The sequence below is a fragment of the Ailuropoda melanoleuca genome, chromosome 1 (assembly GCF_002007445.2).
Source record: "Ailuropoda melanoleuca isolate Jingjing chromosome 1, ASM200744v2, whole genome shotgun sequence".
NCBI lineage: Eukaryota > Metazoa > Chordata > Mammalia > Carnivora > Ursidae > Ailuropoda > Ailuropoda melanoleuca.
This window is the reverse complement of record NC_048218.1, coordinates 166988509-167001408: the sequence shown is the minus strand read 5'-3', so window position 1 is coordinate 167001408 and position 12900 is coordinate 166988509. Positions and strand designations below refer to the sequence as shown.

At 37.0% G+C, this 12900-nt stretch overlaps 1 protein-coding gene across 1 annotated transcript in view; it reads left to right on the top strand.

Moving 5' to 3' along the window:
* FKBP14 (FKBP prolyl isomerase 14) overlaps window positions 1–6627 on the top strand; it is a 12746-nt gene extending 6119 nt beyond the window's left edge. The window contains exons 3-4 of the mRNA XM_002919254.4: window positions 730–857; window positions 3296–6627. Of these exons, the coding sequence (XP_002919300.1) occupies window positions 730–857; window positions 3296–3454 (287 nt within the window). The 3' untranslated portion in view covers window positions 3455–6627. The remainder of the gene's footprint in view (window positions 1–729; window positions 858–3295) is intronic.
* Window positions 6628–12900: the final 6273 nt, after the last annotated feature.

Here is a 12900-nt window from a genome sequence, read left to right as displayed (position 1 = left end):
AACGCCGGGATCACGCCCTGAGCCGAAGGCAGACGCTTAACCGCTGTGCCACCCAGGCGCCCCTGTATTGTTTTTAAAGCCTGTAAGAGAATTACGTCTTATTAACATATACTGAGAGCTCACTAGTTATCAAGTATGATGCTAAATATTTTGCGTGGATTTATCTTCCTTCATCCTCCACAGATTCTGCATTTTACAGATGAGGAAAGGCTTAAAGAAGGGCAGGAGTAAGCTTTAATACCAGCTACTATGACACCAGCTCTCACTCAGCTTGATACTGCCTCCCAGTGGTGGAGATGGCAGAACCATATATATTTCTAGGTCAGGACTTTGGTGACCCCAACGTTAGTAAATCACTTGTACTATAATTAACTCTGAATTATCTAAAGCCCTTTAAGTCATTCTTGGCATGTAATATGTAATATCTTAATTATATTTGAAATTTAATACCAGGCCATTAGGTATATCTGTATGTATGTGTGTGTTTGTGTGCACAAAACAATTTGTAATTGCAAAACCAGAAAGACTGCTTTTGATCTACTAGTTTGGATTAGTCCTTCTCTATTCTATTTGTTTGAGTAAAGTATAAGTAGTTTACGTGTGATAATGTTAGGAAGGCTTTTCATTTAATTCAATCAAAAGAATATTTTATTCAGTATCGTAAGTTTTCTGTCATCAGAACTCTGGGATTGTTTAAATAAGCCTTAACCTCCTTTCTCCTCATGTCAGGTAAAATTCCCCCAGAGAGTACGCTGATATTTAACATTGATCTTTTGGAAATTCGAAATGGACCAAGATCCCATGAGTCATTCCAAGAAATGGATCTTAATGATGACTGGAAACTCTCTAAAGCTGAGGTGATCTTTCCTTCCTCATGTTCTGTTCTTTGTTTCTTTCTTTCTTCTCACTTTTTAAAAAATATATTTTTAAAGAAAGTTTATTTTTATTTGGATAAAATATTATTTATAAGTTTTCTTAAAATACTGATGCTTCGAATGTTGGCTTTTTTTTTTTTTTTCCTATTTGGAAATCCTTGTTTTGGAGAGAAATATATTGAGACTTAAGAAACATCATTCATTCTTTTGCCCCCGCCCACCTCCCTCCCACCATACTTAAGGTTCACTGTATCTTGCCCTTACCCTGAGTGTCTGAAAGATTCATTTTGGTAAGACAATTCTCATTTTGGAGTTGCTATATAAGAAACATAGATGTCCTGAGAAATATCTCATGTTGATGGTTTCTGTTTAAAACTGTAAACTGGCTGTAAATGCACTTATAATTTCCTAGCAGTTAGCAGCAAACAACCCACATGCTGTTTTGTTCTGGTTCACACCTGGAGAAAGGAGACTCCAGCGTGGGTTTTCCAGAGCAGGAGACCTTTCCCAGCCCCCTTTTGGTCCTGGTGTTTGAGTAAGGAGAAAGCAAGAAGACTTCTATCTATAATTTATTTAGGCTTTTGCCGCCATTTTTACACATACCTGTCTTAGTCTGGCTGCTATGGGGAAGGAAGTGGAGGTAGACATCCGCTCTGTGTTCTTCTGTTTGCCCAGGTTCTCCATCGTCCCTTGGCTGGTCAGAAATCAAGTCCCTTTTTATGTTTTGATCAATTTCATTCTAAGAGCCAGGAAATGATTAAGTCTTAAATAAGTCAAGTTGTTATGAACTCACAGGGTCATGATCTACAAGTTACTAAATTTATAACACCTCACCTATTACCAGTCATAGGACTTTTTTCTGTCCAAGATAAATTTTAATTACCTTTCATTTAAAAAAAATCTTAAATATATAACACATTCACATGGTTCAAAAAAAAAAATCAATCCAGTTAAAAAGTGTTTATTAAGAAGTCTTTCTCCCAGGGGCGCCTGGGTGGCTCAGTCGTCAAGCATCTGCCTTCGGCTCAGGGCGTGATCCCGGTGTTCTGGGATCGAGCCCCACATCAGGCTCCTCCGCTGGAAGCCTGCTTCTTCCTCTCCCACTCCCCCTGCTTGTGCTCCCTCTCTCGCTGGCTGTCTCTATCTCTGTCGCATAAATAAATAAAATCTTTAAAAAAAAAAAAAAGAAGTCTTTCTTCTATCCACATCCTCTTCAACTATGAGATCTACCCCTTTCTGCATGCAGTTTTATTGGGTTCTAAAGTGTCTTTCCAGTGTTTCTTTATGCAAATACAAACAAATGTGAATACATTTTCCTATTTCCCCTTTCCTTACGCAAAAAGTAGCAGGATATACATAATATTTGGCATCTTGCTTTATTCACACAGTATATCCTAGAGATACATTCTGCATTAATCCATTTAACTTTAATCATCCTTTTTTTTTTTTTTTACAACTTCATTAAATCTCCTGACTCTTAAAAGTTAATATATGTCATATGTTTGCATATTGGTGGTGGGGGGGGAAGGATTTGAAATTACTGATCCAACAGAAGGAGTACTAGAGATCTGATTAAAAATGAAAATACAGGTTGAACTGCATTATGGTGAACCTAGAAGGTAATTAAGAACAGTATTTTGTTTATATCTTTAAATATCTGAACGAGAGTGGAAATTTTTAGTCTAAGCACTCATTAGGGTGGATTTTGCTTTAATTTCTGAGATTGGAAGGTCATGAGGCATGATCATACTGAGGTCCACTGCATTTACTATTACCATACACTTACTTAAATTAAAAAATGCCGTTAGGAGAGGGGGGAGGCCAATGGGGGATGGGTGAAATAAGTGAAGGGGATTAAGAGTACGCTTACCATGATGAGCACTGAGTAATGGATAGAATTCTTGAATCGCTCACAATATTGTACGTCTGAAAGTAATGTAACTCTGTATGTTATACTGGATTTTTTTTAAATAATAAAACTTTAAAAAAATTTTTAAAAATAAGTTAAAAAAATGCCATCCTTTTATCTTATTTTAAGAAATATCTGGAATTCTGACCCTAGTTAGAATATGAGATCTGGATAATTCAATGGAGTGAAAGACTGCAGTCTTTCAAATGCTTGGCTTTATTTAGACTCAGATTAAGAATAGATAATATGCTTTCATTGGGTATTTTTCAGATAATATAAGGCTTATCTTTGCCTCTGAGCAATATTCTGTGTCTCTACTGGAGAGCATAACAACAGTTTTTAAGGGGAAAAAATTCCTTACAGTTCTTTTACTGTCATTAGAAATATGTTACAGTTGTTTAGTCATTGTTATATATAATCAAATGAACTACCAGTCCGCTCTGTGATATTAACTGGCTTGATATGGGTATCTTATGAATTAGAATTATTAATGAGACCCGTTATTTCATAGGTTAAAGTGTATTTAAAGAAGGAGTTTGAAAAGCACGGAGCAGTGGTGAATGAAAGTCATCATGATGTTTTGGTGGAGGATATTTTCGATAAAGAAGATGAAGACAAAGATGGATTTATATCTGCCAGAGAATTTACATATAAACATGATGAGTTATAGAGAAACACATGCCCACTTTCTATGGCATGCATCCTGAAAGACAGGGCAACCATTTTTAAAGAAAGTCTTATTTTTAAATAATGTGCTGTTCTTTTTCTGTTTTTTATTTCTATATATTTTTCTGAATATTATTCGAAGAAACCCTTAGGATTCCTAATTTCCCATTTCTTTCCGGTGAGTTATTGGGAAGAAAAAATTAATTTTTCTTTGAATAGAAGACTTCTGGACCATTTTCCACTTTCACATATGAAGCCTTCTGTTTAACTTGCTTACTTGTAATTTTAAAAATATTGCAGCTGGGAACAAGCCCAAAATGAGACCAGGTTATAGCACAAATTAGCCCCCTCTATTTCTACTTCTCTCTATTTTCTCCAAGTTAGATACTGACATTTGAAGATTGCCCAAGGCTTACGGTTTTCATGTTATAATGAAACAGTGTGTCTGTAACTGCCTTTGAGTCTGCTTAAGGGAAGAGGAAAATAGTTGTTGAACTGGCCTTGTTAACAGTTATTGCTCGACTGAGGAGATGTGCAATGCTGCAGTGAATAACAAAGTTAATGACTTATAAATATGTATACATTGAAACATTCTGCCCAGGACTTAAGCTGTATAAGGTTCGGTTCCTAGTGACTAATAAATAACCTATAATGATTAATAGGACAAATTATTTATGTATGTGGTTCTTTGTAATAATGTGTCAAAATTTTGTAGCTGAGGTACAGAGTTGTGTTTAGTCAGTGTTTACTTTTTAAGTCTAGCCAATGACCCTTCCTGGTATATTAATGAATAAAATCTATAACTAGTGTATTCCACTACAGTAACATTGTATCATGAGTGAAATTTATAAGCCAATCAAAAATTTCCCATTTCTGCTTATCAAAAATATGACACAGGCCTACAGCAGCTACTATTGCATAGACATCTGTCCTGGGTCAAAAAATGGGATTTTATAATTTTCCCTGAAATTGGCTTTTATCCTTATTACTTTGAGAAAGCCCCCAAATCTCCATTTCACTAAGAATAGTTCTTTATTGTTTAGGAAGTGATCTCAAGTGCATCGTCTTTGATTTTCATTGTTCTGAAGCCTATGAACAAAGCTGGTGGATCTTGGCGAACCTATTTTATAGATGAGGAAATTATTCTTCAAAGAGATTGTTTTGCCCGAGGTCAACAGCTAAGTTGTACAGCAAGATTGCAGTCCCCAAGTTCAGTATCTTGTATTGTCCTCCTTTGACTTCACTGGGCCTAATTCTGTCTTCAATTTGTTCTCCAAACAGTCAATGCTGTTTTTATCTTTGGGTCCTTATCCTTTGAAGATGGTTTATTGGCTGTTTTGGGTGCTTTTGAATTCTTCCCCTGATCTAGGAATGGTTCTGGTTTCATTGTTGGGGTTAGCACTGAATTCCCTCAAAAACCCTCTACTGTGAGAAGGTCCAGGTGTGTGTCTTAGTTCTTTCATTCTTGTTTTACCTCTAGGTTTTTGTTGTTGTTGTTGTTGTTGTTTTAGAGAATTACGAATAATTATTATATCACATACAGGCTATTTTCACTAGTTGTATATTGCATTTTCCTCATTAAAACATAAAGGTCTTGGGAAGGACATATATAACCTTTTTCTGATGAAATCAGCTATATGTAGAAAACTCTTAAATTGTCACTGCTGTTTTCCTCAACCTGGAGGAGTTATGAACCACAGTAGGGAAAGCCTTATGCTGTGTTCATCGGGAAGGAACGAGCTTGTCACGTGGTGCTACCCTGTATAGACATTACTGGCAATGCTCTCTCTGGTAGAGCAGGGAAAGTAAAAAGAATTTTGATTATTCGGGCAGCATATTTCTTTATCTCACGTGACTTTATATCAACTCCCATCTAAATATTTAGACAGAAGTATGAAATGAAAGCATATAAATAAGTTATGATTGTTTTTAAGTATCTGCTTTGGTTTAGCTGCAACTTTATGTCTTTCCATCCACGGAAATAATCAGACATCAATGGCGACCTCACTTGTAATATAATTTGACTCATTAATATTGCTAGATGTGTCCTATTTAAATTTATATGACAATGTTGTATTTTCAAAATAAATTTTATTTGGGGAATAATTGGTTTTCTGAAAAATTCTTCAAGCACCTGTTTCCTCAGCAGCTTTATTGATGTTCCTAACTATTATTCTAGGTTTTATGTTGAAACCAGATGGGGAAGATGGACAAGTCGTCGTAGGAGAGGGGTGTAGTGACACTTTGTGCCTCTGATTATCTATTCTATTTAGATATATTTGTAAGGAAAGCTGTGGTTCCTTTTAAATTGTCTTGAAATAAGCATTAAATATTGAGCATGACGGGCAGTAGTTAATAGTGAATGTGGGGTATGGGAGAAAGTATATGTGTTGGGTTTTGTTTAGTTTGTTTGGTTTTGGTGGTAATTACCACTATTGTTTTGGTTTGGGATTTTATTTTGTCAGAGATGGACATTATGATGATTAATGCCCAGTGAGTACTGAATACTATAAAATACCTTATGTAATTAAATGAAATACCGGGTTGCCATAAAAATAACGGGAAACAATGATTTCTGATTTGAATGGGGAATTAGCCATTTGAATCTTTACTTGTGGAAATGAATTTGTACTCACCTTATTCATGATAATAGGATATTCTGTACATCTACAATGCTATTAGATATCAGCATGCTGTCTGTCCCCACTGAACTGAATGTATGGATGATTTCTCAGTGTTGTTTGGAAATTGCAAGAGGAGAAAAAGAGACTTGGTGGAGTATTATGGGTAAAACTCTATCTTTTAACTTTTTACTAAAAAAAAATGAATTGTAATAGCCACGCTGGGGAAAAATAACAAGGAACTTATTTTCAAGAGATACAGAGCACTTGGTCATAAGGGTGTTTTGTTTAGTTTTTGTTTCTTACTCACTTTCATTTGAATTGGAATCTAAAATGTCATATGCCCATTTGAAAACATGAAAATTATAGTACTTCTATCTCTTATATCTGTAGCATTGTTTTTAGTAAGATTTGCATATTCTCTTTAGTGCAGTGAAATCCATACATTCTTATGTCTGGGTTTGGAGTCTTTATTGGAAGGTAAATTCTTTCTTCTGTTTAAAATATTGGTTTGCCTTGGGGCGCCTAGGTGGCTCAGTTGGTTAAGCGTCAGACTGTTGATTTCGCTCAGGTCAAGATCTCAGGGTCCTGGGATCAAGCCCTGAGTCTTGGGCTCCGTGCTCAGTGGGAAGTCTGCTTGAGATTCTCTCTCTCCCTCTGCCTCCCTCCCCCCACCTTGCACTCTCACTCTCTAAAATAAATAAATCTTGAAAAAAAATATTGTTTTGCCTTTGCTTTCAGCCCTGCCTCTGCTACCTCCAGGTCCAGGCTGACAGCAGGAAAAGATCCTTACAAAGTTTGGTTTCATAGTTCCACCCTCAAATACAAGGAGAGGCATGCTTTGGTTCCTAAATGTTGCAGAAATGTAGCAGTCACTCACATTTAGTGTATACCAGAATTGCATGGAAAATGTGTTTAGAATGCAGATTTCTGAACCCTTTTCCCAGAGATTCTGATTAATTCTTGGATTAGGCCCATGAATCTGCATTTTAACCTGCCTTGCTAGATGATACTGATGCGGGTGGTCTAAGTATCTTAATTGGAGAGATGATTAATTATTTCCCTGCCCTTAAATATACAGTATCCTATATTTTTCTCTTAATAGTCTTTTTTTGTCTTCTGTAAATTGTTGGTCACTGGGGCAACTAATGGTGCCTGAAGATGAATATACAGCCAAAAGGATAAGTTGTGTGGAGATAGTATTTTCCCGAGAGTTAGAAATTTTTTTATGACTCTGAATTCCTACAGCAAAAAGTTAGATCATCAGTAAATATGTTTTTGTGAACTTCTTTTCTACTAGAAGAGAGAAAAGAATCCCAGATGTCCCCAAAATTATTGTTCTATATTATTTTTTCAGAATTATCTACAGCCTATCCCTTGAGAAGAATATAAGGTCAAGAGATTTAGGAAAAAATGAAACTATTCTCTTAAAAACGTAAATATATGTATGTGTGTGTATAGTGTATAAACTATGTGCTCTGTATAATATATACATATATTATGAATAAATTACACATATATACATACATATGTGTGTATGTATATAGTTTTGTATCAAAGATAGTCATTGACATGCTCTCTCTAGTACATGATTTCCCTTCTCTGAAGACTTGTCTTTTCCATGCAGTTAAACTTCCATTTGGTCAATTTGGAATCTTTCCGTACTTTGCCTACATTTCTATGTTTCGTTTATAATTTAGGTAACATTTCCTAGTAGTTCTCCATGTAAAACCAACAATAATTTTTTTAAATCCCTTCAGCTTTGGTTTGCCAAAGGGATTAAGTGACTCATTTTGATATACATAGATTATTGTGAAGGAAAATTAATGGATACACACATTTGGAAGATTTGGGAGATCTGTAACACTTGGCACACTCTCCATGGATTCCTTTGTTTACCAGTGCTCTGTGTTCCTGTACTGCTAATAAAGCCTCTGGCATAAAATGGATGACTTTAGTGAGTAGGAGTCAGCTGATAATTTACAAAACCAATCTAGGTGCCTACGAGCTAGACTAACATTAATTTTATTTTATGATCTAAACACAAATTGCATGAGATGTTTGCTGAGATTTTACTCTAAAAATCTGGAGTAAAGGGAATGCTGTCCCCTTGGTCTGTAGTAATAGCTAAATTATATCCCACTTGGGGATTTCTGGGAATTTACAAGTCATTTCTTTGATTTGAAATTCCACACTGCTATAAGATAAAAGTAATTTCCTTTCCAGTAAACGGTTGCAGTAGAAACAATGCCACACACGATGTGAACTGAGGCAGTGAGGGACAGTTCTCATTACTGTACAGAATGAAATAAGGGTAGGGAGACCCTTTGGACCTTAGTTCCAATTTCTTAGAGCACTTTCTCATTCATTTGTTGGACTTACTCTGCTACAGTGTATTTTTTTAATTTTATTATATTATGTTAATCACCATACAGTACATCCCCAGATTCCGATGTAAAGTTTGATGCTTCATTAGTTGCGTATAACACCCAGTGCACCATGCAATACGTGCCCTCCTTACTACCCATCACCAGTCTATCCCATTCCCCCACCCCCTCCCCTCTGAAGTCTTCAGTTTGTTTCTCATAGTCCATAGTCTCTCATGTTTCATTCCCCCTTCTGATTACCCCCCTTTTCTTTATCCCTTTCTTCCCCTACCGATCATCCTAGTTCTTATGTTCCATAGATGAGAGAAATCATATGATAATTGTCTTTCTCTGCTTGACTTATTTCACTTAGCATTATCTCCTCCAGTGCCGTCCATGTTGCAGCAAATGTTGAGAATTCGTTCTTTCTGATAGCTGAGTAATATTCCATTGTATATATGGACCACAGCTTCTTAATCCAGTCATCTGTTGAAGGGCATCTCGGCTCCTTCCATGATTTGGCTATTGTGGACAATGCAGCTATGAACATTGGGGTGCATATGGCCCTTCTCTTTACTACGTCTGTATCTTTGGGGTAAACACCCAGTAGTGCAATGGCTGGGTCATAGGGTAGTTCAATTTTTAACTTTTTAAGGGACCTCCACACTGTTTTCCAGAGTGGCTGTACCAACTTGCATTCCCACCAACAATGTAGGAGGGATCCCCTTTCTCCACATCCTCTCCAACAATTGTTGTTTCTTGCCTTGTCTATCTTTGCCATTCTAACTGGCGTAAGGTGGTATCTCAGTGTGGTTTTGATTTGAATTTCCCTGATGGCTAATGATTTTGAACATTTTTTCATGTGTCTGTTAGCCATTTGTATGTCTTCATTGGAAAAGTGTCTGTTCATATCTTCTGCCCATTTTATGATTTGTTTATTTGTTTCTCGTGTATTGAGTTTGAGAAGTTCTTTGTAGATCTTGGATACCAGTCCTTTATCTGTGGTGTCCTTTGCAAATATATTCTCCCATTCCGTGGGCTGTCTCTTAGTTTTTTTGACTGTTTCCTTGGCTGTGCAGAAGCTCTTTATCCTGATAAAGTCCCATAAGTTCATTTTATCTTTTATTTCTCTTGCCTTTGGCGATGTGTCGTGAAAAAGGTTGCTCTGGCCGATGTCATAGAAGTTGTTGCCTATGTTCTCCTCTAGAATTTTGATGGATTCCTGTCTCACATTGAGGTCTTTCATCCATTTGGAGTTTATTTTTGTGTATGGTGTGAGAGAGTGGTCAAGTTTCATTCTTTTGCATGTAGCTGTCCAATTTTCCCAGCACCATTTATTGAAGAGACTGTCTTTTTTCCACCGGATGTTTTTTCCTGCTTTATCAAAGATTAGTTGCCCAAAGAGCCGAGGGTCCATTTCTGGGTTCTCTATTCTGTTCCATTGGTCGATGTGTCTGTTTTTGTGCCAGTACCATGCTGTCTTTGTGATCACAGCTTTGTAGTACAGCTCGAAATCCGGCATTGTGATGCCCCCAGCTTTGTTTTTCCTTTTCAACAGTTCCTTGGAGATTCGGGGCCTTTTCTGGTTCCATACAAATTTAAGGACTATTTGTTCCAGTTCTTTGAAAAATGTCCTCGGTATTTTGATCGGGATAGCATTGAAAGTGTAGATTGCTCTGGGTAGTATGGACATTTTAACTATGTTAATTCTTCCAATCCATGAGCATGGAATATTTTTCCATCTTTTTATGTCTTCCTCAATATCTTTCAAAAGTGATCTATAGTTTCTAGGATATAGGTCCTTTACGTCTCTGGTTAAGTTAATTCCAAGGTAACGTATGGTTTTTGGTGTTATTGTAAATGGGATGGATTCCCTAATTTCTCTTTCTTCAGTCTCGTTATTCGTGTATAGAAATGCAACTGATTTCTGGGCATTGATTTTGTATCCTGCCACCTTACTGAATTGTTCTATAACTTCTAATAGTTTGGGAGTGGATTCCTTTGGGTTTTCCATATAGAGTATCATGTCATCTGCAAAGAGAGACAGTTTGACTTCTTCTTTGCCGATTTGGATACCTTTGATCCCTTTTTGTCTTCTGATTGCTGTTGCAAGGACTTCTAGTACTATGTTGAATAATAGTGGCGAGAGTGGGCATCCTTGTCGTGTTCCTGATCTTAAGGGAAAGGCTTCCAGCTTTTCCCCATTGAGAATAATGCTTGCAGTAGGCTTTTCATAGATGGCTTTTATGAGATTGAGAAATGTACCCTCTATTCCTACACTCTGAAGGGTTTTAATCAGGAAAGGATGCTGTATTTTGTCAAATGCTTTTTCTGCATCAATTGAGAGGATCATATGGTTCTTGAGTCTTTTCTTGTTGATATGATGTATCACATTGATTGATTTGCGAGTGTTGAACCATGCTTGCATCCCAGGTATGAATCCCACTTGGTCATGATGGATAATCCTTTTAATGTACTGTTGGATTCTATTAGCAAGGATCTTGTTGAGGATTTTGGCATCCATATTCATTAGAGAAATCGGTCTGTAATTCTCCTTTTTGAGGGGGTCTTTGCCTGGTTTGGGGATCAAGGTAATATTAGCCTCATAGAATGAGTTTGGTAGCTTTCCTTCTGTTTCTATTTTTTGAAATAGCTTTAGGAGAATAGGTATTATTTCTTCTTTGAATGTTTGGTAGAATTCCCCAGGAAAACCGTCTGGGCCTGGAGTTTTATTATTTGGAAGGTTGTTTATCACTGACTCAATTTCTTCATAGTTAATTGGCCTATTTAAGAAATCTATTTCTTCCTGTTTCAGTCTTGGTAGTTTATAGGTTTCCAGGAAGGCCTCCATCTCTTCCAGATTGTTTAGTTTTTTGGCATATAGCTGTTGATAAAAGTTTCTAATAATCCTTGCAATTTCAATGGTGCTGGTCGTGACCTCTCCCTTTTCAGTCATAATTTTAATAATCTCAGTCCTTTCTCTTTGTTTTTGGACAAGTTTTGCCAGTGGTCTATCAATTTTATGGATTCTCTCAAAGAACCAGCTTCTAGTCCTGTTGATCTGCTCTACTGTGCTTCTGGTTTCTAATTCATTGATTTCTGCTCTAATCTTGGTCAACTCCTTCCTTGTCAGTGGGTTAGGCCTGTCCCTCTGTTGCTGTTCCAGTTTCTTGAGGTGAGAATATAGAAACTGCATTTTAGATTTTTCTATTCTTTTGAGTGAGGCTTGGATGGCTATGTATTTCCCCCTTAGGACTGCCTTTGCAGTATCCCATAGGTTTTGGACCGTTGTGTATTCATTCTCGTTGGTCTCCATAAATTGTTTAATTTGTTTTTTGATTTCCTGGTTTATCGAGTCATTCTTGAGCAGGATGGTTCTTAGCCTCCAAGTGTTTGAGTTTCTTCCAGGTTTTTCCTTGTGGTTGAGTTCCAATTTCAGAGCGTTGTGGTCTGAGAATATGCAGGGGATAATTTCAATCTTTTGGTATTGGCTGAGACCTGTTTTGTGTCCCAGAGCATGATCTATTCTTGAGAATGTTCCATGGGCATTTGAATAGAATGAGTATTCTTTGGTTCTGGGGTGTAGTGTTCTATATATATCTATGAGGTCCAACTCGTCGAGTATGGCATTCAAAGCCTTTGATTCTTTGCTTAGTTTTTGCCAGGGTGTTCTGTCTATTTCTGATAGTGGGGTGTTGAGGTCCCCTACTATTACTGTGTTCTTATCTATATGTCTCTTTATTTTGGTTAAGAGTTGGCTTGTGTATCTTGCTGCTCCCCTGTTGGGGGCATATATATTAATAATTGTCATATCCACTTGTTGAATACTTCCTTTAAGAATAATATAGTGCCCTTCTGTATCTCTCTCTATGGCCTCTAGTTTAAAATCCAGTCTATCTGATATGAGAATTGCTACTCCAGCTTTCTTTTGAGGTCCATTTGCGTGGAAGATGGTACTCCATCCCCTTACTCTAAGTCTGAATGCATCTTTGGGTTCAAAATGAGTCTCTTGTAGACAGCAAATGGATGGGTCATGTCTTTTTATCCAATCTGCAACCCTGTGGCGTTTTATGGGAGAGTTTAAGCCATTTAGATTGATAGAGATTATTGACAGATATGATTTTAATGATGCCATTTCTCTTTAAAGTCTTTGTATCGGTTGTGACTTGCTGCTCTGTATCACTCTTGGGGCCTTTTTACCTTTATAGAGCCCCCCTTAATATCTCCTGTAGGGCTGGTTTCGTGGTTACGAAATTGGTTAATGATTGGCGATTTTGGAACGTCTTTATTTCTCCATCAATTCTGAATGACAGCTTTGCTGGATAAAGGATCCTTGGCTGCATGTTTTTCTCTGAAAGAGCTTTAAAAATGCCCCCCCAAGCCTTTCTCTCATTCCAGGTCTCTGTAGACAGGTCTGACGTAATCCTGATACCTTTGCCTTGGTACGTGAGAAATTTCTTTGC